This window comes from Hipposideros armiger, unplaced genomic scaffold (genome assembly GCF_001890085.2).
Source record: "Hipposideros armiger isolate ML-2016 unplaced genomic scaffold, ASM189008v1 scaffold_28, whole genome shotgun sequence".
Lineage (NCBI taxonomy): Eukaryota > Metazoa > Chordata > Mammalia > Chiroptera > Hipposideridae > Hipposideros > Hipposideros armiger.
In genome coordinates, this window is record NW_017731378.1 from 5,388,572 (window position 1) to 5,412,586 (window position 24,015).

Below are 24,015 nucleotides of genomic sequence, written 5' to 3' on the forward strand. Positions count from 1 at the left end.
GATTCTGTTTTTCAAAAGTTTGATTATATATAATGTGTCTTGGTGTGGTCTCTTTGAGTTCATCTTACTTGGAGTTCATTGAACTTTTGGGTATTTATATTTATGTCTTTCATCAAATTAGGGAAGTTTTCATCCATTATTTTTTCAAATATTCTCTCTTCACTTTCTGGGGCTCCCACAATGCCAATGTTAGTCCACTTAATGGTGTCCCATTGGTCCCTTAAGCTCTGTTTTTTTTTTTCTCTTCAACTGCAAGTTTGCTAATTCCTTCTTCTGCCTGTCCAAATCTGCCTTTGAATCACTTCTACTAAATTCTTCATTTCAGTTATTGTACTTTTCAGCTCCAGAATTTTAATTTTTGGGTTCTTTTTATTTCTTTGATATTTTCATGTTTCTCATCCATCCTTTTCTTAACTTTCTCAACACCTTCCTTTAGTTGAACATTTTTAAGACAGTTGTTTTAGTCTTTGTCTAGTATACATGCCATTAGGTCTTTTTCAGGGACAGTTTCTGTTGATATATATTTTTCCCTTTGAATGGGCCATACTTTCTAGTTTCTTTGTATATATTGTGATTTTCAGTTGGAAACTGGACATTTGAGTCTAATAATGTGGTAATTCTGGATATCATATTTTTCCCCTTCCCAAGGGTTTGCTGTATATTCTGTTATAGGTTTTTTGTTTGTTTGTTTCTTTTTGAAATTGTTGTAGGCTATCTCTGTGCTAAGGATGTAAACTTAAGGTCTTCTCAGGTCGTCTTCTGAGCCTGCACCTTTCTCTGGGCATGTGTCATCACTTACTGATTTCTCCCCTACATGCAGTTGCTTTTGAATATACTAGTCTTTCTTTTCTGTCTCCCAAAAGGGGGTAAAAAAACAAAAATAAAAGGGGCATAAAAAGGGCACTAGTACTTTAAAATCCCTTTGAAGTGACTCCAGTGTTGGGAGAGAGACTTGCAACAGCAGGGTGAGATGTAACAAAAATGACTACCCACCTCTTTGTCTGCACCTCTGTAATCAGAAGTAGCAATCAGAAATCAGAGCACAGATCCCTGATATTTGGAGTACAGGGTCAATTTTTCCCACTCTAGCTCCTGTAAGCTCTGTACAAGCTGCTCCAGTAACAAGTACACAGCTGCCCACCACACGCTGGGGAGGGGGATGGATAGCTGTTCCTATCAGCTGAAAATTGACTCAAAGTAACCCCAATTTACTGTCCAAGCTTTTCCCTGGAAATTGCAAACCTCCAGTAGACTTCAGAATTCCAAAATAGTTATATCACACAGATGCAATTGTTGCCTAAGTGGAAAGACAGATTCCTAGTGTTTCTTAATCTGCCATCTTCCTAACAGTTTTATAAAACACCCATTTGTTTAATCCTCATAACAATTTATCATGTAGGTAATATTATTATCCTCATTTTGCATATAAAGAAGCTGAGGCACAGACTTACTCAAGGTCACACAGCTGCCAAGTGGCAGAGGTGGGATTCAAACCCACGCAAGGTGGCTCCAGGGCCCAGCTCTTTACAACTATGTCATGCTACTCATTTTTAGATAAGCCTGCTATTAGTGCTTTAGGGACCTAAAGAGGCCACATATTTATAGTCCTTTTATTGTTGTAGGTTTAACCTTTGCTGAAATACTCATAAATGACTAAAGATTTTAAGTTCTCCCATCAATCATCCTGGCAAGGAAAAACTCCATTGCTATATTTTGTATGCAAGGTTAAAAACAAACTAACGGTCCAGTAGAAATGGTTACATAAGTGGTTGAATACCTATTAATATATATAATAGAATACTGTGCAACCATTAAAAAGACTGAGACACTTTTATATGTACTATTACTGAATGACCTCTAGAAGCCAATGTTAGATTTAAAATACAAGGCATGGGACACTGAGTATTGTATGCTAACCTTTACATGTGCTTTTTAAAAAGGATAAATACCACAAATATGTTTTTAAGTACATATAACATCTCTAGAAGTATATGTAGAAAACTAGTAATAACCACTGCCTTTGGAAAGCGGGACACAGAGTTTGGGGTTCAGTGCTGGGAGGGGGTCTGACTTTCCTGCATGTACTTCTGCACTGTTTGACTTTTTATCACATACATAATTATTCAAAATAATTCTTTTTTTAATGTCATAGCTATTTCCTGTGAAAAGGAGTTGTCGCGGTAGACTCTCAGACAGACTGTATAAGGTCTTTTTATTGGCATTCTCAGTTATTTAAGCTCCAGGACTCAGCTTCTGGGAGTTCACTAGTTCTAAGGAATTGGTTTATGGCTTTTAGAGGCTCCCCTTTACAGACTGAGTGACAGAGACTATCTACCTTGACACACACACTCCCCAAGCAGAAGCTGGCCTGTGGATGAGAAGTGGATTTAAAACTGCCATTTTATAGGCCCTCAGGCCACTGAGTCTATTTGGTTCTCCTAAGAAATGAAGTGTAAATTCCTTTTATTTGCTTCACTAGGCCCTCAGATTATTTCAATCCACCCTATTCCTAATGCAGATCAAAATAAGCACCTGGCGAGGTGGTGTGGGATGAAGATAAGTGCAGGAATGTTACAGGGGGAGCAGCCTCTCATCCCTTCTTAGTTGAAACATTCCACATTTCACTGCTCTGAAAACCTCGTTAAATTATGGATAGACAGGGTTTTCCTCCCAACTACAGGATACTTGTTCTTATTGTTGTGAATGAAGTGAATAACAGCCAGACAAGCTGCATTAAAATAATAGGTTGCTTTCAGTTTAAGATCTGGGATCTGACCTCATCGGTTCTTACTGGCTACATAGGGCTGCAACCATAAACACCAGGGCTGGAGACCAGGTCCAGCTCTTCCGGTGACTTCGCCTGGAATAGGTCCAGACCTCGGGCATATATGGGCTGAAAGAACTGGAGGTGGGTGGAGAAAAAGAAAGCAGGATGAGGAGACTTGTGGTCATTAAGAAGTCTTTCCACTTTTCTTATAGTGCCACTTGTTGCCATATGCCAACATTTGTTATTAGCATGTTTGCAAATGGTAGACATTGAAAAGTCACCTTTCAGACTCATCAGTTAACACAAGACTTAAAGATAGGACTAATGCTCTCTTCTCTTGCTGACTAGTATGACAATGGTAATGTCTGTTTTCAGACTATCTACAGCTTGAGTTTCTAAATTTCTAACCACTAGGGGCTGACCTAACTCCACTAAAACCAACTATTTTCTAAACCATATCTTTTGCAAATGATCAGGTTCCAAGATAACTTAATTACACAGTTCATAAACTGTAGTGTCTAGAACCATTCCTCCCAACCCTGAAGGGCTTGATGTCAAAAGAGAGGAAAATTTCAGGTTTGGGTTCAAAGATAAGGGGCAAGAGTAGAACAAGAAATAACACAAATCAGAGGCCATGAGAACCAGGACATCAAAAATTCCTAGCCCAGTGGCTTCCCTCATTGTATCCGAATCACCTGAGGAGCTCACCTGTTATGCCCTTACCCTATGCTCTCAGGAATCAGAATCCCCAGGGGTGGGACCTGAGCACCTTATGTTCAAAAAAGCTCCGAGGTTTAATCTTATGTGTAGCGAAGGTTAGAACAACTGTGCGAGCCTAACGCTCACTTCAGAGAGGAGGAACCTGAGGCTTCGAGAGGGCAGATGTCTTGATCAGCCACATTTCCAAGTCGCTCCTGGGGAAATCCCCCGTCTCCTGACTCTCTCCAGTGCTCTCTGGGAGGGAACATCCCCTTCCAGTGCATTAGGACGTGCGCAATACTCCACTTACGGTTTGGTTTCTGGCTGTCTTCTTGAATGATACGATGGATCTTTCTATGCAGTTCTTTGTCTTCTTTGGTTACCTAAATAGGAAAACCAGTTTGAGAGAGTCGTCTCAAGGTTGTGTCATCCAGACTCCCAAATTAGTATTTAGCAAAGTTTCTAAAGATTTCATAACAACCATCATCCCTATGCCAACAGTGCTTTTCAATACTTGGCCTAATGTCAAACGAGTTCTGTCCCTCAGCAGCTCTCAGCTCCGCAGCTGACCCAGAGCCACACTCCCTTGGGAGGTGGTTCACTGGGGCCATGGTGTAAAGAGAAATTGGAATACGTTTAAGGAGCAACTTTCTTCTTAAATATTCATAATACATTCATAAAATTTCTCATTTGTCATATTTTTGAGGGAGGCACAAGTCATCAAAGTCTCTGATCTCAACCCCAGCACTCTTTCCTCTGTGATCTGACAACTGCCTTGTGTTTCATTAGCTTTATTCTTTCTCTTAACCACAAGGACAAACAAAATAAATAAGACCGTAAGGAAAAGCTGGCAAAAAAAAAATCTAGCCTTTTTATCCATTGAAAAACCCTATCTTCAAAGGCAAACCTAACCTGGATCCTTTCTCACCCAGCAACTAAATGGGTCTCCCTCTATGTTCAATAGTAAATCTTATATTTTAGAAAGAAAGGAAGGAAGGAAGGAAAGAGAGAGAAAAGGAAAGAAAAGAAAGGAAAGGAAATAGGGGAAGAAAGAAGGGGAAAAAAAGAAACATGCAAACAAACACTTAACATGAGGAGTGCTTGTTTGATGGGACTCACAGAATCACCAGGTTTAAGAATGGGGATACTGATAATGCCTGCCTTCTCACAAGGTTATTGCAAAGATTAAATAAGGAAATGTGGTGTGAGCTGCTGAAAGTTGGCAAGAGCTATACAAATAGAAGTACCTACATTACTGTGATAACTATTTCCCTGAGGCCAGGCGCTCAGGAAAACAGAAACCTACAAGGCCAGTCACTGAGGTGAAAGGGGAACAGTGAAGTCAGGGAAAGGGGGTAGTTCTGCTGAGGAAAAGAGAGCTACTATTGCTTGATCACCCCATTCCAGCTTATACTGATTCACAGGAGGAAGTGCCCCAGCCCTGTTACTCCTCAGCCCTGGACTGCTGCCCATGGTTCTGCTGCTCCCAAGGAAGAGCTGCTTTCTACAGACCCAGGAGGCTGACCCCAGAGCCTCCTAGGGGGGATTTGACTGGAAGTGGATGGGTAGGTGGAAGTGGGGGCGGGTGAGTTTCTCCAAGCCCACAAGAGGCAATCAACTGCCACCAGGCCTCCCCACCCTGGGAGGGGGTAGACTGCACTCACCATTATACAGATTGGCATACCCTTTTGAAAAGGTATTCAATTTATGTTAAAATATCTCTTAATTTTAAAAAATGCTCTAAAATGAGGAATCAATGGAGTGAGTCAACATCAAGAAAATGTCCTATATTAAGGAAAGCTCCCCCTCAGGAATCCTGCCTGTAAATAATGAGACTTCTGGGGGCCGGCCGAGTGGCGCGATGGTTAAGAACTCGCTTGGGATGCCAGAGGTCCCCGGTTCGGATCCCACATATGAGGGCCAGTGACACTGCCCTCTACAGCTAAGATGCTGAATAACAGCTCAACCTGGAGCTGGGCTGCCTGTGAGTCGCTGGCAACGGCGTAGGCTGCAGTCCCTGTGGCAGTGGGTTGCCATGGGCTACCGTATGTAGCCAGCAGCCAGCGTGAGCGGCCAGCAGCCGCAGTGAGCGGCCGTCCAGAAGCCGGCGACTGATCTGCCTCGCCCGGGAAGAGCACAATGATGGTGCCAACTTGGGCCAGTGAAGCAACGTCCTCCACAACTAGACTGAAGAACAAAAGGACAGCAACTTGTCTGTTCCCTTCCCCCAATTCCCCAGCACTGTTCCCATCCCCCCAATTACCCAATAAAAATCTTTAAAAAAAAAAAATGAGACTTCTGGGATTCCTCAGAGTTTTGATCTGTGTTGAGGGGAGTCACTCACAGCTGAAGCCAGGTCTCTGCTACTGATATCAATGGTCAGGAGGAGGCCCAATTTCAGCCTGGCTCCTCCAGTATTCTAGGTAGGCAGTGAGGGGCGAACTTTTTTTTTTTTTTTTTTTTTGCTGAGCCATCCTGCCACCTGTTGGCAGCTCAGTGGCAGCTCAGCAGCTCATCTGGGACCGAGAATTGAACCACTGTTGCTCAGAGCTCAAACTCTTTAGTGAGCTCTTAACCAACTGAGTCACTCGGCCGGCCCGAGGGGCGAGCTTTTTTAACTCTGCAAGTACAAGACAACCAAGCACTTGTACCCTGTTGAGAATGTCAATGGGTACAGCATTTGGGTAGTCAATCAGACTGTTGATCAAAAGCTTAGAGGTACATGCCCTTTGCTCCAGCAATTCCTCTTTTCAGGATTAAGCTTACGGAAATACTTACATTAGTTCACAAAATAGTTGTGTAAAAATAGCCATAGCAAAACTATTTTGTGAGAGCAAAAGCTGGAAACACCATAAATGTCCATCCAAGATAAGGGGTTAAAATATTTATGGCAAGTTCCCATAACATGGAATACCATGCAGATGTCAAAAAGAATGAGGTGATTTATAAATACTCACATGGAAAGATGCAGTAAGTTGTTATTTTGGTGTCAAAAAAAGTTGCTGACATTATTTAGAGCAGTGGTTCTCAACTGTTCCAGGGGACACTTGGCAATGTCTAGGGACATTTTCGGTTGCCACAGTGGGGTGCTACTACTGGCATCTAGTGAGTGAAGGACAGAGATGCTGCTCAACATCCTACAATGCAAATGACAGACCCCCACAATAAGGAATCATCCGGCCCAAATAGTGCCGAGGTTGAGAAATCCTAATTTAGAGAATGATTATATTTTTCTTTTTTGTAGAACAAAAAGAAGCCAACGGAGCATATATTTATATGTGTGCATTTGTAAATGCACAGATAAATGTCTAGAAGGATATACTGTTAAAAGTGGCACCTTGGAGGATAAGGGCCAACTTTCACTCCTCACTTTACGTACCTCCTGAATGACTGATTTTTAAAAACAGTAAATAGGTATTCTTAAGTTATAAACATATTTGTAATTGGAGCTAAGAAGGGAAACAATTAAGTTGCAAGCCTCTTACGTAGAATAGTTTATCAAAACCATCATCTTTCTGGTAAACGAGTCCTCTGTCCTGCAGCAGCTTGATAGCATCCTTAAATATACCACGAATATCCTTGGAGGTGGTATCGTTCTGAACATCTGCCTGTGGGAAAAAGAAAAAGGCAGGGGAAAAAAGGAAGGAAGAAATAAGCCCCATCTTACAGCACCTGAGAGCAACTCTCTAGACTAACTGGTTTATGAATTCACCCAACAGGCTTTTATGTGCTGAGTCAAAAAGATCCAGGTGTGCACCAGCCTAAGCAGGGTGCTATTTAGGGAGCATTGGGAAGTTTGCTCTGGCAGGATCATGCTTTATAACTGTTCCACACCTTCGTTATGCTTTTTTTTTGTTTAATTTAATTCAACGTTATGAAATAGAAAACTCAAAGAAGACAATTTTTATTTTTTTATACAGAACTAAAACATAGTATACATATTAGTGAATTTTTTTTCATTAAAGTTGTAGCTATATACAATCTCTTCCTAAGGACTTCAAAGAATTTTACACACATTGAAATAAGTTGGGGATCCCAGCAAGTAGAAAAGTATTAAACAGTCTCATTTTAAACGAAGAACAACGGCGGCAAACAGCTGTGCAGAAAGACCTATCAAAGGTGGGTCTGTGGGCTGAAGGTGGACAGGGGTCCTAGAGTAAGGCAAGACCACCATGTGGAAGGAACCACTGCTGCTGTCTCCTCAATTTCAATATTCTTCCCTTCTCTAAGAATCAGGTCCACCTAACAAAGGTCACCAGGTCATACTACTTCTTATTCTCAAGAGAGCTAAGTTTTCAGCTATGTCCCACCATGGTTAACTAGACTGTGTGCTTCTTGAGTTGGGGACTTTGTATTTCACCTTGGCCACCTCTTCTCTGGCACACAGTAGGTAACCAATAAAACATTTATATAATGAATGGAAGTAAATACCCAACTACAGAGCTTTTCAGTTCATTCCTAAAACAAACTGGTGAACAACAATTGTCCTTCAAAGTACAGGTGCATTTTTAATGTGCCAGAAATTTGTCAAGGTATTAGAAAGATCAGAGCACCAAAGAACTATGGTAAAGCTTCCAACAAGGTGTTTGAAGGCAAAGTCCTACCTCCAGTGAAAGGTATTTATGGAGGCTGTCTGGGGTAGCACCCAGAGATGCTGAAAAACAGTGGGCTTGAGATCTGTTGATGACATTTCCTTCAAGTAGCAGGGACAGGAAGGAAACCCTCAAATGGCCCCAAGGGTTGCCAATTTCATCCCTAAAGAAACTTTCTCTTTCCAAAAGACACCTCCCAAACAGGCACTGTTTCAATCTAATAGATCCTGGAAATATTTCACAAACGAGTTGTCCTGAGCTGAAGAGGAGAGTCTGAGACTCTTCAGGGTCTAAGTTTTTCCTTAACAGAACAAGGTAGAGAACTCGATTATTAGAACATTAGGGCCTAAAAGCTGACAAATATTCCAGGGTATGACAGCACCCATTTTCTGAAGGGAGAATAAGGCTGAGAAATATTTGATGATACTTATGGGAAGAAAAGCTATATGGGTGTGTTTGGAATAAACACCTCATCTAGCAATCCTCAGACACACATCTTTTTATTTGTGGGGGGATGGGGTAGGAGGTGGGCTTCAAACAAAGCTGTTTTTAATTTCGTATGTGAGTGTTTTTACTTAGGGGAAACACAACCAAATATAGCCCCCCCTCCCCAAAAAATCCCTTTATAACTACCTAATCTTCATAGATTTGTCTTCTTTAGTCAATTTAATATAAGGACCCTAAGGGTCGAGTTCCCCACACCATATATGAAGTCCTATTCCTCCTCCTAGATTTCAGTAAGATGAAGCAGCAGGAAGACAGAGTGCTAGGCCTGTGAGATTAAATGCACAGCATCAGCTGTGAACAAAGAGGACCCAACAGAAAAGGCTCTCTGTAAATGTAAACAATATGTGAAGCTTCCTTTCCAAAAACATTTGCCCCAGCTGGCCTCGGGATATATCTCCCTGATGATTATAAAGACACAGTCTCAAGGGTAAAGCCTCCAATCATCTCTTCTAGCCAGTAGCTTTTCCTGGCGTGGGATTTGTGTCTTTCTTGTCTTTTTCTAAAGAGCAATGACAGACTCATCTGATTCAGGAAACCGAAACTCCTCAAAGGAAAAAACTGACTGGCTGAACGTGCTGAGCTTTCGCAGGCCTCTCCTCATCCCAGGTCAGGAACTGGGTGGATCTCTGAAATATATATAGTCTTCATTCCCAAACAAACTCAACATTTATACAGCTGTCAAAGAAACAATGGTTTCGCAAGGCCTGCTTATCAGGTTTCTGGATTTGCTAAGAAGGGCCACTGTGGAAAAAAAAAAGGAGAAAAAAAGAAAGAGGAAAACGTTCAAACCAGCTCTTCCCCTGCCTCTCAACTATAACGCTATCACAATAATTTTTTTTGAGAAGCTTTCATCTGTGTGACAATACAAAGTGCCAAAGGATCTAGGGTTTCAACACCATTGTAAAGCATCCTTAGCCTCCCAGGCTCTATTAAATAGAACTCACTTGAATGACACTGACCCCACCCCCACCCCCCAAGCAGAGCCATGTGAGGGAACAATTCATAATTGATGGAAAAATAGTTTCCAAAGACAAAACAAATACAGTGCCATATTCATTTCTTTTTAAACATGCAGCACTGGGCAGTCCTAAGTTTCTGCTCTAAGCACTTTCAAAATGATACCATGCCAAAGGTTCTCCACAAGTCGTTTTGAATGGAGGAGCCCTTTAGTCCTCAGAGACCTCAAGTCTCTTAATTATAGTCACTGCAGAAGAGCTGTTCACAGGAAGAATGTGGTCTTCACTAAGCTTCCAAGTTTCCTTCCAAACATGCCCATAGAGCGGTCGGAAGTCCTAGGAGGCCACCTTGGCATTGAGCCTCCTCTAAATGATTAAATGGGAAGGTCAACCTTGCTGTCAGCGGACAGCTGGGGAGCTGCAACTGTTTAGAAGCAACAGTGGCACAGGACAAAGCAGCCAGTCATGACCCTCTCCACCTTGGTGTTTCCTGAAACAATATCCCTCATCGCTGTGTATGAAATCATGGGTCACTGGACACACAGCCTGGTGCCAGGAAGAGATAATTAGGTTCATGAATGAAACTGAGAAGTGGGGGTCGGGCCTAGGAAGTTGGATGGGGATCTGGTATCTGTTCCACCAGAATCGCAAAGAATAATTTATGTTCCTAACAAGGGGATTCAGAGCAGCCCTGCGGGTAACAGCAAAAGATTAGAAAACATCTAAACAGTCAGGGAAGGGAGGCTTGTTATCTAAATTATGGTACACATAACAAAAGATTAGTGGCAAATCTATCTGTACGGCTAGGAAAAGATATGGTAAATATCAATGAAAAGCTAGGTACCATTTGTGCAAAAAAAAGGGGGATACAACTACTTCTAGTTTATATATATGCACAGGCTATCTCCAAGAGGATATTCATGAGACTAGTCATGGCGCTTGTCTCTGGGGGAAAGGGGAGGAAAGACGAGGGGAAGGAAAATTACTTTTAACTAGATACTTTCAGGAGCTATTTGAAGTTTTAGAAACCATTCATTCTTCAATTCACAAATAATTATTTGTTCATTATAAAACCAACTTTATGACAGATGTATTCTAGGCACTGGTTCTAGAGAACAGAGAAGAAGACAGAGAAGACCTGTGCTCTTAGAGAACTTAAATTCTGTTGGAGGAACAGGCAGGCAAACAAGTAAATACCAGCGAGATCACGATATAAAAACAGGATGATAACATAGTGAGGAAGTAGGTGGCTATCAGGGTAGATGGTCAAGGAGGGCAAGGAGGTGACATTTAAGCAGAGGTTATTCCCTGGTGGAACAAATGAAATAAATGAACACAAGTCATATTACAACAATAAAAATCCAAGAACTGCAATGAAAAGGGAAAGCCTAACACCAAAGTCTCAAATAATTCTTAATTCCAAGCAAATATATAAACACCAAACAACTTAAGTTAACTAGGGTTGAAAAAATGGGGACGCTCTTTCCAGGAAGAATAAAAATGACTTAAGTGTTCCTTGCAATTTTTACTTCTAAACCAGACTGAATACAACTTGGTCTTTATTCAAACTCCTAAAACGTGATAGGTTAACCTTATTGTGAAAAAGAGACAGCAAGTCATTAAAAACATTGGTTCAAGTTCAAGAATCATCTTGCTGATCAATAAATAATCTTGGAAGGATAATTACCTCTTCTCATCTATTCCTTCTTCATTTGGCTCATACTGAGATCAAATACTCATCTCCGTGAGTAGTAGGAACTAAGTACTATGAATCTTAGACTATTATTATTTTTTCTACCTGAAGATTAAGTAAGCTTAATGAGACTAAGTAAGGAGGGGAAAAGGGCAGGTCCATTCTCATTTCAAATTCTTAGTGGTTAGTGATCTTTACAGAATAGACATGTCATGTGATAGAAACAACCTCTATTCCCTGTGATTCTTAATGCCACAGTCACATTCACTCACACCCTTTGGCTGCAGATTTGGGACTTGAATGCTCCCGTGGACATGCTGCACTTACTTGCTCAGAGCAGGCGCTGTGAATCACGGGCTGATTGGCAAAGGACAGCAGAGACTCCACCATTTCCAACTCCTGCTGATAAAAGGTTTGCACTCTGTTCTTCACAAGGAATTCTTTGACTTTTTCACTCAACGAACACGTGAGACTGGCAAGGTCCAGGGTGCTTGGATTGCTGCTGGGGAAAGTTTTAAAAAGGCACTGCAGAAAACTAACAGCTCTGTTCCTTTTGGGTGTGCATAAAACAGAACCTTAGCCAGGAAACACAACACTATATTAATGCTTGTTTTTGACATAAAGGGCAATTCACACTGTGACTATTATGCTGTTGTTTAAAAGAATGAGAGAAACTCAGATATTCATGATAGATTAAGAAAAAAAGTCAAGTTACAGAATAGTATGTATGGTATGGTCCCACTTTTGTAAAAAAGCAAATGACAACCCCCAAAATATATGGATGGATATTCGTGCTTGTGTATGCACAGAAGAAAAACGTTTAAAAGGATACACATCAACCATGGACAGTGGTAACCTCTGGGGCATGGTTCTGAGACGGGAAACAGGACAACGGAGAACTTTTACTTTTTACTTTATACAGGTCTATAGTTTGGGGTGTTTTTTAATATAATTTTTGAAAACATAATATATTCACATATTTTTAAAAAATTAAAGGGTACATAGTAAAAAGTCTCCTTTCTATCCTCCTCCTAGTTCCCACACCCTTGGCAAGGACTATTATTCTGTCTTCTCCCAGAGTCCTTTGATGCATATACTAGCAAATGCACATATCTTTTTTCTCCTTCTGCCCCCCACCCCCCGCCCCCCGACACACACACACAAAAGAGTAAAACCATTCCTGGTGATGACGACTGGTATCGTGTTTTGTAGTTTTTATTATAACGTGTCATGCTGAGGTATTTTGATTATGATGCACCTTGGTGCAGTTTTCTTCAGGTTTCTTGCTTTAGGGCTCATTTGAGCTTCTTGGATATGTGATTTTAGTTTTCATCAAATTTGGGAACATCCCAGTCATCATTCTTCAAATACACAGTAATACCTTGGTTTGAGAGCATAATTTGTTCCAGAAACCAACTACTCACATTGCAAGACATGGCTCATTTACATTAAAATGTATTAGAAACGTTCGCTCGTCTTGCGGAACACTCACAAACCACGTTACTCGCAATCCAAAGATTTACTGTAGTTTTTCTCTGCTCCCTCCATTCTTTCAGGGACTCCAGTTTGTTATATTTTCCTCACAACCACCTTAGAACATCTCTACTATTATCGTCTTCACCTTACGGATCAGGATGAGGACAGAGGCATACACAGGGTGAGCAGATTTGCCCAGCGCCTCAAAGCGTGTAAGGTGACAGTTCCGGGATTTGAACCCCGGGCCACTCCAGCATCTGAGCTAGCCCCTGCTTGACCTTACTGCTGTGGTCACATCTTCTGCAGTGACAGGCCATAACTTACCTTCGTGCCTCTTCTTTCTCTAGGGCTGGGCTGTGGAAAGGCTGGTCATAAACTTTCCTGTAGATGTTGGGCAGCTCAAGCATCCTTGCAATTTGAATGTTGCACACTGGATCGTCCACTTTATCTGAGAAGCCACATGACAAAATATACCACAGAAATTATACTGACATCAGTTCTTTCCCATGTCCAAATTGCTACTAGGATGACAAGTAAATGAGGCACTTGGAAGTCTCCTTCCTTGTGGGTGACCAGGGATCATACAGTCTGGATGCACTAAATAGCTCACAGTCATCCCGCAAGAGGGAATGCAATGCCCTAAGTGTCACAGGCTTGGCCAGGAGTAGACTGGGACTAGGGAGAGCACATTAGCTTATTCACTCATCTGTTAGAATGGTGGACAACAGGGGCTGTCCTCCAGGTTGCCAAGCAAAAACCAGCCAGAGCGGTGCAAAAGGCATCACTCTGATGATACAGGACTGTCACATATCTGATTAGCTGTTTTCCTTCAAAGTTAATGAATTCAATGGCGTTTAAGAAATCTTCATCATTTTGAAGAATATGAGCACTCTGCCCTAAATGGATTCATACTTTAGAACTTCAGAGTACTTTAGAAATTCTACTATATGGTCTATATAAAATTTCCAGCTATATATAATAAATCATTTGTTTTCTTTCCCAATTTATTTGTGGTTAACCTTTCTTCCAAACAAATTTAAGAAATGCTGCTTTTGTAAAGAAAGCATGCTATGAAATATAATTTCCTCCAATAAATAATTAATCTTTTGGAGCCGGCCAAGTGGCGCATTGGTTAAGAGCTGGCTTGGGACGCCAGAGGGCCCCGATTCGGCTCCCACATATGAGGGCCAGTGACACTGCCCTCTACAGCTAAGATGCTGAACAACAGCTCAACCTGGAGCTGGGCTGCCGTGAGTCCGGCACAATGGTGGCGTAGGCTGCAGCCCCTGCTGCAGTGGGTTGCCATGGGCTACCATGTGTAGCCAGCAGCCAGCATGAGCGGCCAACAGCCACAGTGAGCGGTCCAGAAGCCAGCGACTGATCTGCCTCACCCGGGAAGAGCGCAATGATGGTGCCAACTTGGGCCAGTGAAGCAACGTCCTCCACAACTAGACTGAAGAACAAAAAAAGGACAGCAACTTGTCTGTTCCCCTTCCCCCAGTTCCCCAGCGATGTTCCCATCCCCCAATTCCCCAATAAAAATCTTAAAAAAAAAAAAAAGAATTAATCTTTTTATTTGAACTTTTTAGAAGTTTGACTTTTAGCTAAACAAGTTTACTGGACACACACCCAGAATAACAACCAATTTGGCAGAAGTATCTTATGCTTACAATAAACAGAGGCATGAATTTCTCGCTCTCCTCTGTACGTGCGGATATAACCTCTGATCCGGATAATGTCCCCAATTTCTATCTTTGTTCTCTGCTTAGTGGTCTCTTGCAGCTTCTTAAACAGTGAGGTTAAGCTCAGCTCTCTTGCACTTGGAGCAGCTGTAGTTGCTAGGGCCAGAAGGAAAGAGAATGCACAATACAATCATTCCACCACATTTGTGAGACAGTTTTGAGGTAACACCAACACCAGACATTTATTTATTCTACTTCTGATTAGTTGCTCTACTACAGGGAATCTGCATAAACTTTTGAAATCCTCTACTGCATAAAAAGCGTAAGCTGTAATTATTGAAAAGTAGGGTGAAGGTAACAGTCTAGGAGGAGACTTGACAGCCCAAGTGGGCGAGCTCTATGTGGCTCCAGCGCTTTCCTACCCCTGCATCACCAGTGCAAAGGGCTCTATGTGGTCCTGAGTTGAATTCTGCATGAGTTCAGCTGGGTTTGGTCGCAGTAGCTCTCAACAACCCTTTAAAGTGTCCTTGCAGGGAAAGAGAGGTCTGGCATAATGGGAAAAGGAGCCCAAGAGTCTCCATCTGTGGTTCTGTTTATGGGGGAGGCAAACTCGCCTGAGGCTGATTTCCCACCTAGGTGCTCAACACCCTAATCTTTTACTTCTCAACTTTGTTGGGTAACTAGGCTAATATCCACCCCCCCCACACACACATACTTAAAATTATAAATTTAAACAACAGAGTCCACTTACACACAGAGTTGTGCACAATCTAAGTTAACACGATCACGAGCTTAACACAATGTCAGATCCACAGGAAAAATTCAATAAATGTTAGCTATTTGTGAAAGGGAATAAGTAAGCCCTCTAGACAAAATTATTTTTTCTTTCATTGGGGATTACTGGATAGCAAAGTACAAACAGGTTCAGAGCTCATTACATATCGTCAGAATATCTGCCAGAAATAAAAACAATTGAACTATTCTCTTCTTACAAGGTGTCACCAGCTTTGTGTGCATGCTTGTAGCTCCTACACTGGCTTCAGTCATTTGGATTTTTAATACCTTAAAAAATACATAATTCCATAATGTTTTATTTTGCTTTTAAACTGCCAGAGACGCTATGTGTTTTTTTTTGTTTTGGTTTTTTTTAAGGATTTTATTGGGGAATTGAGGGAGAGAACAGCGCTGGGGAATTGGGGAAGGGGAACAGACAAGTTGCTGTCCTTTTGTTCTTCAGTCTAGTTGTGGAGGATGTCGCTTCACTGGCCCATGTNGGGAACAGACAAGTTGCTGTCCTTTTGTTCTTCATCTTAGCTGTAGAGGGCGCAGTGTCACTGGCCCTCATGTGGGATCTGAACCAGGGCCCTGCTGCTCAGAGCTGGCGTCCCAAGCCAACTTTTAACCAATGTGCCACTCGGCTGGCCTGCTATGTTTTTATATAAGATGATCTTCTCTCTTTATTCTTTATGTACAAGCCCTCCATTTCTTTTGAACACTTTATATTAATTTCTGAAAGATCTGTAGGGAAGCTTTGTCAAGTTATGCTCACTACATCCACTTTCCCTATTCCATTGCATTCTTTCATTTTATTATATAAATGATTGAAAAAAAGCTTTTAGTCTATCCGTTTTGTCACTGCTGATAACTTTCAGTGTTTTCATAGGGGCTTAGGAAAGCTTAACATATACCCCCATATTTATTGGGATTAATATACGACTCTATCTTCTTTGGGTTATTTTATGTAAGCGGCAAGGTAGGGATCATGGTTACCTCTTTTTCAATATTGCTATCTACCTGAACCAACAACATTTGATAAATGCTCATTTATTTCTGACTTTTGTATTATTTTTGGTTTGTCACATACTAGGGTTCCTATAATAGAAGGACTTTCTTTCGGTCTATTAATCAAATATTCTGCTCTTTAAAAAAACTTAGATAACAGTGGCTTTGTAATGTGAAAAGGCATCACTTTTCTTTTAACACATCTACTACGCCAAGGGAAACAGCGACCTCCGGAGCATGGAGGACTTCGGGTATCCAGTAACCAACAGCTAGGAATCTAGACACAATCAGCATTAATGTCACTCAGCTTACTGGGTTTCTTCAGAAAATACCCAAGTATTACTTTTCAAAAGTTTACCCCGTCTGTGTTTCTATCCCCAAGTCCTCTTCTACTTAGGCTGAACTTGAAATGTATTTATAAATTGCACTGCCATTATTCAGGCATTATAGGTAATAATAAATGCTTCACGGGCACCGCTGAAATGATCATGCTGACGGCTGATCTGAAAAAAAGGGGCCCAGCTTTCATTTAAAGGGTGAGCGAAACTGCCAAAAAAAGCCGGGGAGGGCTCAAGCTGGGTAATTTAATGAATATAATGAGATGGCTAGAGCCTGACAGAATTTCATTTTAAATAGCCTATTATTCCTTCTGGAAAGATAAACCCTCTTTAAAATTCTAATATTAAGGGCCAACCTATCTTAACTTTTCTCATAAGCTAAGTCCAAATGGTACATTCAATGTGACATTTATAGGAGTTCATATCATATTCTTATACCTCAACTGACTGGAACATGATTTTGACTCAGACTTAAATTTTGTTTAAAAAAATTAGTCTTCGTTGGCCACTTTCCAGTGGAAGCTTTAACACTAAGGGCAATTAAATTACAAGGAGAGAATGGGCTAGTCGGGAACAATTTAAAGATATCACTTCATATATAACGTGATGAGAATCATTTTCAGGCTTTCTCCTTGTACACTTACCCTCTTTTTATTCTCAAAGCAATTTTCAATTAAGTCTATCCATTGTGATTATTCATCTATTCATCTACTTACAGATATTTAAAAATCTCACTCAGTATTGACAGCCATTTTATCTAAAAAATTACTAAGTATAAGAGTTATATACTATATCTGATGATGTCATTTCTTAAAAAAAAAGATTTGATTTTGAAAATTAAAACAATATCTAAAACAGGAGTCTGCAAACTATGGCCCATGGGCCAATTCCATCCACAAGTTTTGTAAATAAAGTTTGATCAAAACAGGGCCATGCCTGTTTGTTTCTGCACCGTCTATGGTTGCTTCTGTGTTACAATGGCAGTGCTGAATAGAGACACAGGCCATATGGTCCATAACGCAGAAAACATTTACTATCTGTCCCTGTACAGACAAAGTTTGCTGACCCTTGGCGTGGAACAAGTATGCATATTCAAACTACATCTTCTGAATGAAGATTGTGATAATACAACCACCATAAATCTGCAAGTGATTTTAATACCCTAGACACATATGAAAATTCAAATATCTGAGTGTCTTATTGGTTTATTTCTGTGAGATACCTGCATAAAAGCCTGTCTCTCTTAATTTTTAAAAAAAATCTATAAAGCTTCCTAAGCAAACTTCCTACAGCGTCACTGATTTAGGTTTTCCCAAATTAGGAAATGGGACTACGAAAGTTACTTGAAACTGATGGCAGAATTCTATATGTAAAGACACCAGAAAATTAAGCAAAGGACCATTCCACTGGTCAGTCGAGTCAAAGTAGGAGGTTGATATTCTGACAGGTAAAGGCAAAAACGAAAGAAGAAACCACTCCAAAAGTTACATTCTTACCATGTATAACATAACACAAGGAGACAGGTACTAGATGTTAGACATGACAGCAGATAATATTTATTGAATAACCCTACTGTGTATGGTACCATACTGCATATGTTATAAAACAGAGGAAAACAAGGTTCTAGTTCTGTAGTTTCTCTAGAACCAAAAATGATCACCAACAGTGCAAAATATTTTTTGATATTATGAACTCAAGCAATTTAAAACACTACCTAGGAACTTTTAAAATATACTCAAGAAATTCCATATGCTATTTCAGTTCTAGTCCGTGTGCTCAATATACAATTTTAAAGTTCTGGTTCAGTTTATATTATTTAATGGCTAACTTCAAAGGAACGCAATCCTACCTTCTCATCACTCTTAGAATTCCTGGTATATTTGTTGAACATATAAATATTTCAGAAAAATCTGGATCTGAATGGCAGCTTGGAAGTTAGTCTTCAAAATCTTCTTTGGTCAAGTGAGCTGCCTGGAGTAAAGGAATTCTGACCTGACTGGCAATTAGGCTAAAACATCTTGACTTGCAAAATAAACTGGCATAGTAAAAATGAAATGCTGAAACTCCTAGTAACCTAGTCACAGTCCCGTAGGCTTAGGAGGAAGTGAACTCCAAAGAACTGGGGGAAAGAAAAACACGTGGCTCCGCTTTAGTATGAGTTTGCAGAGTAGCCACAGCTCTGGGCACAGTGCTTCAAGGTCAATGTAATTCACCAGGGGATAAAGGTGAAGAGTTAGCCCTACAGCTTTCTGACCAGCTCCCTTAAGTAACAGCCATCAGTTTGCTGAAAAGCAAAGAAGCATGGCCAATAAAATTACCTGAGGAAGATTCAGTGTTGGTCGACTTTTTCCAGCAGATGCAGTTTATAACTCCAGTGCTATCATCCACTGCAAGAGAAGTATAAAAAAGTAGAACAGAGACTTGAGCATTGCCGGTGAATTAACACATTGTCCCTGGGTTCAGCCATACTGAATGATGGCCTTTTTCAATAATCTGGTTGGGCAAATCCCTTATCCTGCCACCTTTAGACATAATCTCTCACCCTACACCAGTGGGAACTGCTTGTCTGCAATGTCGATATGATACATGAGCCCAGTGGAACGTAGTCAACATTTCACTTACCCTACCTCAAAGGTCTAGTGATTCTTGCCTACACCTCCCCTAAAAACGGTGTCCTCCAGAAGTGAAGTGCAAATATCTCAATGACTGGAAATATACAAAATCAGCCCTGCTCTCCTAACCTGCAACAAGAGTGTCACGTGGTCCTTGGTTAGAGGCACTTAGAGCAGCCTTCTGTCACCATTTGCTCTTCCATTAGCTCACTGACTTACCTGGACAAAGTAACCCAAGTCTCTGGGCCTGGGCTTCTCATAAGAGAAAATAATTACATCTTTGAAAGAGCTCCTGCCCAGGCCTTACCACTGCATGGGATATACGGACAGCCAAGTACATCACAGAAGGGCAAAGTTTCATAAGACAAAATAATTACATCTTGGTCACAAACAATACTGGTCTGGCTTATTTATCCCTAGTACCAAAAATCTCAAAGAATTCACATTGCACTTGGATTTATAACTGTAGAGTTATTTGGAGATATTCGCTACGGGATGATAGGTGTTTTCTTTTTGCCTAATTTCTGACAAACTCAGAGCAGAGGTTGCTCAACGTGGGGTCAGCGGGCTTAATGATTTTTAGAAAATCATCAGCTAACTGTTGCAAAAGCACATGTAAGAAATGAGAAACATAAAGCAATGTTTTTTATTGCTGGTTTAATTCTGTGTTGAAAGCAGGATCTGAGAATATTTCTAACACGAAAATAAATTCTAGATGGATTTTATTTTATTAAATGTAATATAGGTAAAGTTAAGAAGATGAGAAGAAAATATGGGTGAATACTTTTTAACTTTGGGTTTATAGTTGCTCAGGAGAGACTTATTTAAAGCAGACCTGAAAATCAGAACTCATTTTTAAAAATCTGATGTGTCTGACCAACTAAAAACTAATGCTTGTATAGCAATGTTCCAAATGATGGGGTTAGTGTCTTAATATATAAAGAGCTCACACACATTAATAAGGAAAAGACTGAGACCACAAAAGTGGCAAAGAAAAAAAACACACAATTCATGGGAGATATAAAAATGGCCAATAAACAGGTCAGTACACTAAATTTCCTAGTTATCAGAAAAAAAGGAGCAAATTTAAATAATTTCCTCAACTACTAGAACGACAAATATGAAAAACACTGATACTCTCATATGCTGTACTTCCAGTAACCTATCCTGAGGAGAAAAATAGAACAAATACATAGATATTACATCTTCTACGAGGCTATTAATTGAAATATTGTTTATAGTACTGGAAATTGGAAATAACCCAAATGTTTATAAATATAGACCTGTTTAAATAAAATACAATGGCATATGAGAATAAAAAGCTATAATGAAGATGTTCATTGCTGCTAAAAGGTAATTATACCTCATTGGAAGACAGAAATCGTATATATAATCTTACCTATAATCTAATTTATATAAAACATTAAATAGTATATTTTGACAGAAATGATTTTAAGACATTAAAATGCTAATAGCAGTTTCTTTTGGAGAATGGGGAAGGAACCCCATATTCAAAGTATACATGGACTGTAGGCCTAATTTCAGAAATATTAACAGAAAGAAATATGCATAATAGTAATGAGGAAATAAGGCATATCTATATTTCTTCAATATTAGGAGCATATTAGAAATATTAACAAGAATGTTCACCCAAACACTGACTTTGTTTTTGTCTGCTTTATAGGGTTTCACAAGTTTTATGGACTTTATTAAAATTTTCTCTAGCTCTAAATTTTACCTTATAATGAGTATCATTTTAAGAAGCAAATAAATCAGTAAGGACATTTTGAATTAAAAAAAAAATGCATGACACCTCTAGGCACACCACTTCTCTGGCCAGTTTAAAATCTTGTTTTATAATGAAAAGTCAAAAAATGTTAGCACATTTGAATATTTGTTCTAGAAAATGTGAGGAGGTCATTCTGATCTTTTTGTAGCCTCCCAGGATTCTAGGTCTGAGCTTGAGTTGCTGCCAGGTACTCTGTGTGCTCTGGACCCGGCCATTGACTTCCTGGTTTGTAACCCCTCCTGACAGACCTTCTCCTGGCGCCCTGAGGTCTGGCTGCTGGAATGGCCTGGAAGGGGAGCATCCTTGCAGGCTGCACCACGTCCTCCCAGCTGGGGAGCATTGCCTGCACCGCTGGCCTTTTGTTTCAGCTGTGGGAAGGGTCCGTGTGAGCAGGAAGCACCCCCTGCAGAGGCCCATGTTGAGTGAAGTGGAGCAGGACCCAGAACAGCAGGAGTGGCCACCTGGCAGGTGGCCCCAGGGCCAATGTACCTGAGGATAGCAAGGAGAGTACAGCTCTCCCTTGAACAAGAATTAAAGTCACAAAAGTATTTCTACTCTCTCAATGATTGCAACCTTCGGGTGCTTTATGCTTTCTCACAGCCTACAGATATGCCATGCTCTCACAACATCCACTCTAAGGGAAATGTTTACCGAGGAAGACTCAGACATTGCCTTCATCTTTCTATGACGGGAAAAGGGGTTAAGTGAAGCCCCTTTAGGTCTAAGGCACAATATCTGGCCTGGTTTTATGGCAAGGAATGATATCCTCAAACAGCCTCATTTATTTGATTTAAAAAAATAGAAAATTAAAAACTAGATGCTGCTGATTGGCAGGCAGGGGGCTTGGGGAGAGAAAAATCAGATTAAGTTATATGTAGACTATACAGCACACCGGAGTCAGTAAATACACTGGACCCATCAGTGGAACCTTGAGCAAGTAACTGAGCCTTAGTTTTCTCATGTACAAAATGGAAATAATATCTGCCCTTTCTATTAAAAGTTAGGGGAAAAAAACATGAAATTATGCATGTAAAACTATTTTGTACACTGAAAGATACTATTATTACTGGTATTTGGAGAGAAGTACTGTATTGTACTACAGATAATGTGCTTGCCCACAGCTGGGTATGCTGTAGAAACTTAGTGAATGCTTGTGGAATTGTCTGGAGAAAAACAGAACCAATATCTTAGCTACATAAAGCAGAGATGAGATCCAGTAAGGGGGTGCCTGACAAGATGATCTACTTCAGAGTTTAAAAAATATATATGCTGAGAAAAAGTAGAGGGCAAGAGAAATCTCATCTCACATGTTATTCTATAAGCATAAAACAATCATCCTCAGGAAAATGAATACATGTTGAAGAAATGCAAGGCTATTATATCTGTAAGTTATCAGTCATGCACAGATTGCCAATGAAACGTTCTCGGTCACCTAGTTCAACTGCTTTCTGTCTTTCTCGAAGTAGATTAAGAAGAACACAGATCTAAGGCAACACAACAAAAAGTGACAATATCAATTACAGCAAAGGTTTGAAATTCAAAGTTAGGCTTCCCACAAAATATCTAGCTTGGCTTAACTACAGAGGCTCTTAGAGCTGCACAAGGCAATGTGTTAAAATGCTTACATTCAACTCAATGAAAAAAATCAAGACCTGTGACACTAAACTCATATTCTAACAATTCGCTGGTATCCAAGCTACAGAAACTCTTTATTTACTTTCCATCATAATGAGGGAAGGGACATTTTCTAGCATCAGTCACTTGACAATATTTGTCACTTGACAGTATTCGTCAGTATCATTCTACCCACTGCCTCATTGTACACTTAGTCCAGGTTGGTGGCTCCAGGGGGCTCCCAATAGGGGTCTGTGAGAGTCCCCAGCTGCTCTGAAAGGCTGGGGTTGTTTCAAGTTCAGCATCCAGCTAAGTGGGGTCCTTTCACATAAACACAATGTCAGGCATAATTGTTCTCACCTCCGTAACTGTAGAAGGCATCTCTTTCTCTCACTCCAATTACAGTTCCCAAGACATCTACCTGTTTTATTGGATGCCCATTGTAAAAAAATACACCTGAAATTAAAAAATAATAATAAGGCAAAGTCCGTATAATATATAATATAATATGTAAATTTTCACTTCAGTCAATGTTAACTGTGGGGATGGGGGTGTGTGGATGTAAAAAATCAGTGGCATGCTGCTTGCTGAAATTCCAGACTTAAGAAACAACACTTGACAAATGGCAAGTTCCAAGAAATCAGATGTCTTTTCCTCAGGGGTCATAAGGAGAAGGCCTGGCTTTAAAGAAGCTTGTCGTAGGGCAGAACAAAAGAAAACCAATGTTACAACTGCATTTGGCTAATCTTTCCACTTGTGAAAATGAAATGTACCTCCCTGTAGAACTCTCACAAGGGGCCTGAAAACAGTCATTATATTATTAGACCAAACACAACACTGTATTTTGAAGGACTGGAAAAGGAAACAGAGGAAATCGTGAGAAAGGCTTCTTTGGTTTTTTTACTGGTGCTTTTCTAGGAAACCAGTCATCGTTTCTATGAATTAACAGTAACATTTTTTTTAAAGAGGAGATAGATTACAAAACACTACATTTTGGAATCAAAAGATTACAACTCAAACTTTTGGAAACTATTTTCAAACTGAGATGATAGCTGCCAGCAGGCAGCTTCCCACCAGAGGAGAAACTGAGAGGATGAGCCCTCCTCACTTATACCCAGAGGCCTTGTTTAGACTCAGGGACCAGACACAGGCAGAGGGACTCCTGGAAGTGGTGAGTCCCTTATACCAATCCAATGTCCCAGTGCTGTCCTGGGTCCTGCACAGCTTTCCTTCTGTGGCCCCCAAAATCCGCACCTGAACTTTTTAGCTTAAGCTACTTGTGCTGTGTTCCTGTCACCTGCAGCTAACGAGTCCTGACTAAAATCCTCTCTAGCCTCTTTTTGTCTCCCCGCTGTGGCTGAATTCTTTTTTTTTTATATATATATATTTTTATTGGGGAATTGGGGGGATGGAAACAGCGCTGGGGAATTAGGGGAAGGGGAACAGACAAGTTGCTGTCGTTTTGTTCTTCAGTCTAGTTGTGGAGGATGTTGCTTCACTGGCCTAAG

At 40.5% G+C, this 24,015-nt stretch overlaps 1 protein-coding gene across 6 annotated transcripts in view; it reads right to left on the minus strand.

Annotated features, from left to right (window-relative positions):
- Window positions 1-24,015, minus strand: part of STN1 (STN1 subunit of CST complex) — a 51,183-nt gene that overhangs the window by 19,513 nt on the left and 7,655 nt on the right. For 2 of the 6 annotated variants that reach the window (XM_019636518.1, XM_019636515.1), the window contains exons 3-9: window positions 22,868-22,963; window positions 18,811-18,879; window positions 14,361-14,528; window positions 13,015-13,138; window positions 11,542-11,716; window positions 6,952-7,074; window positions 3,777-3,849 (exon numbers count right to left, since the gene is read on the minus strand). In XM_019636518.1, coding sequence (XP_019492063.1) covers window positions 3,777-3,849; window positions 6,952-7,074; window positions 11,542-11,716; window positions 13,015-13,138; window positions 14,361-14,528; window positions 18,811-18,879; window positions 22,868-22,963 — 828 coding nt within the window. Of the gene's footprint in view, window positions 1-3,776; window positions 3,850-6,431; window positions 6,569-6,951; window positions 7,075-11,541; window positions 11,717-13,014; window positions 13,139-14,360; window positions 14,529-18,810; window positions 18,880-22,867; window positions 22,964-24,015 lie in introns of those variants that run through there. The other 4 variants (XM_019636516.1, XM_019636520.1, XM_019636517.1 and 1 more) reach the window with 4 other exon arrangements.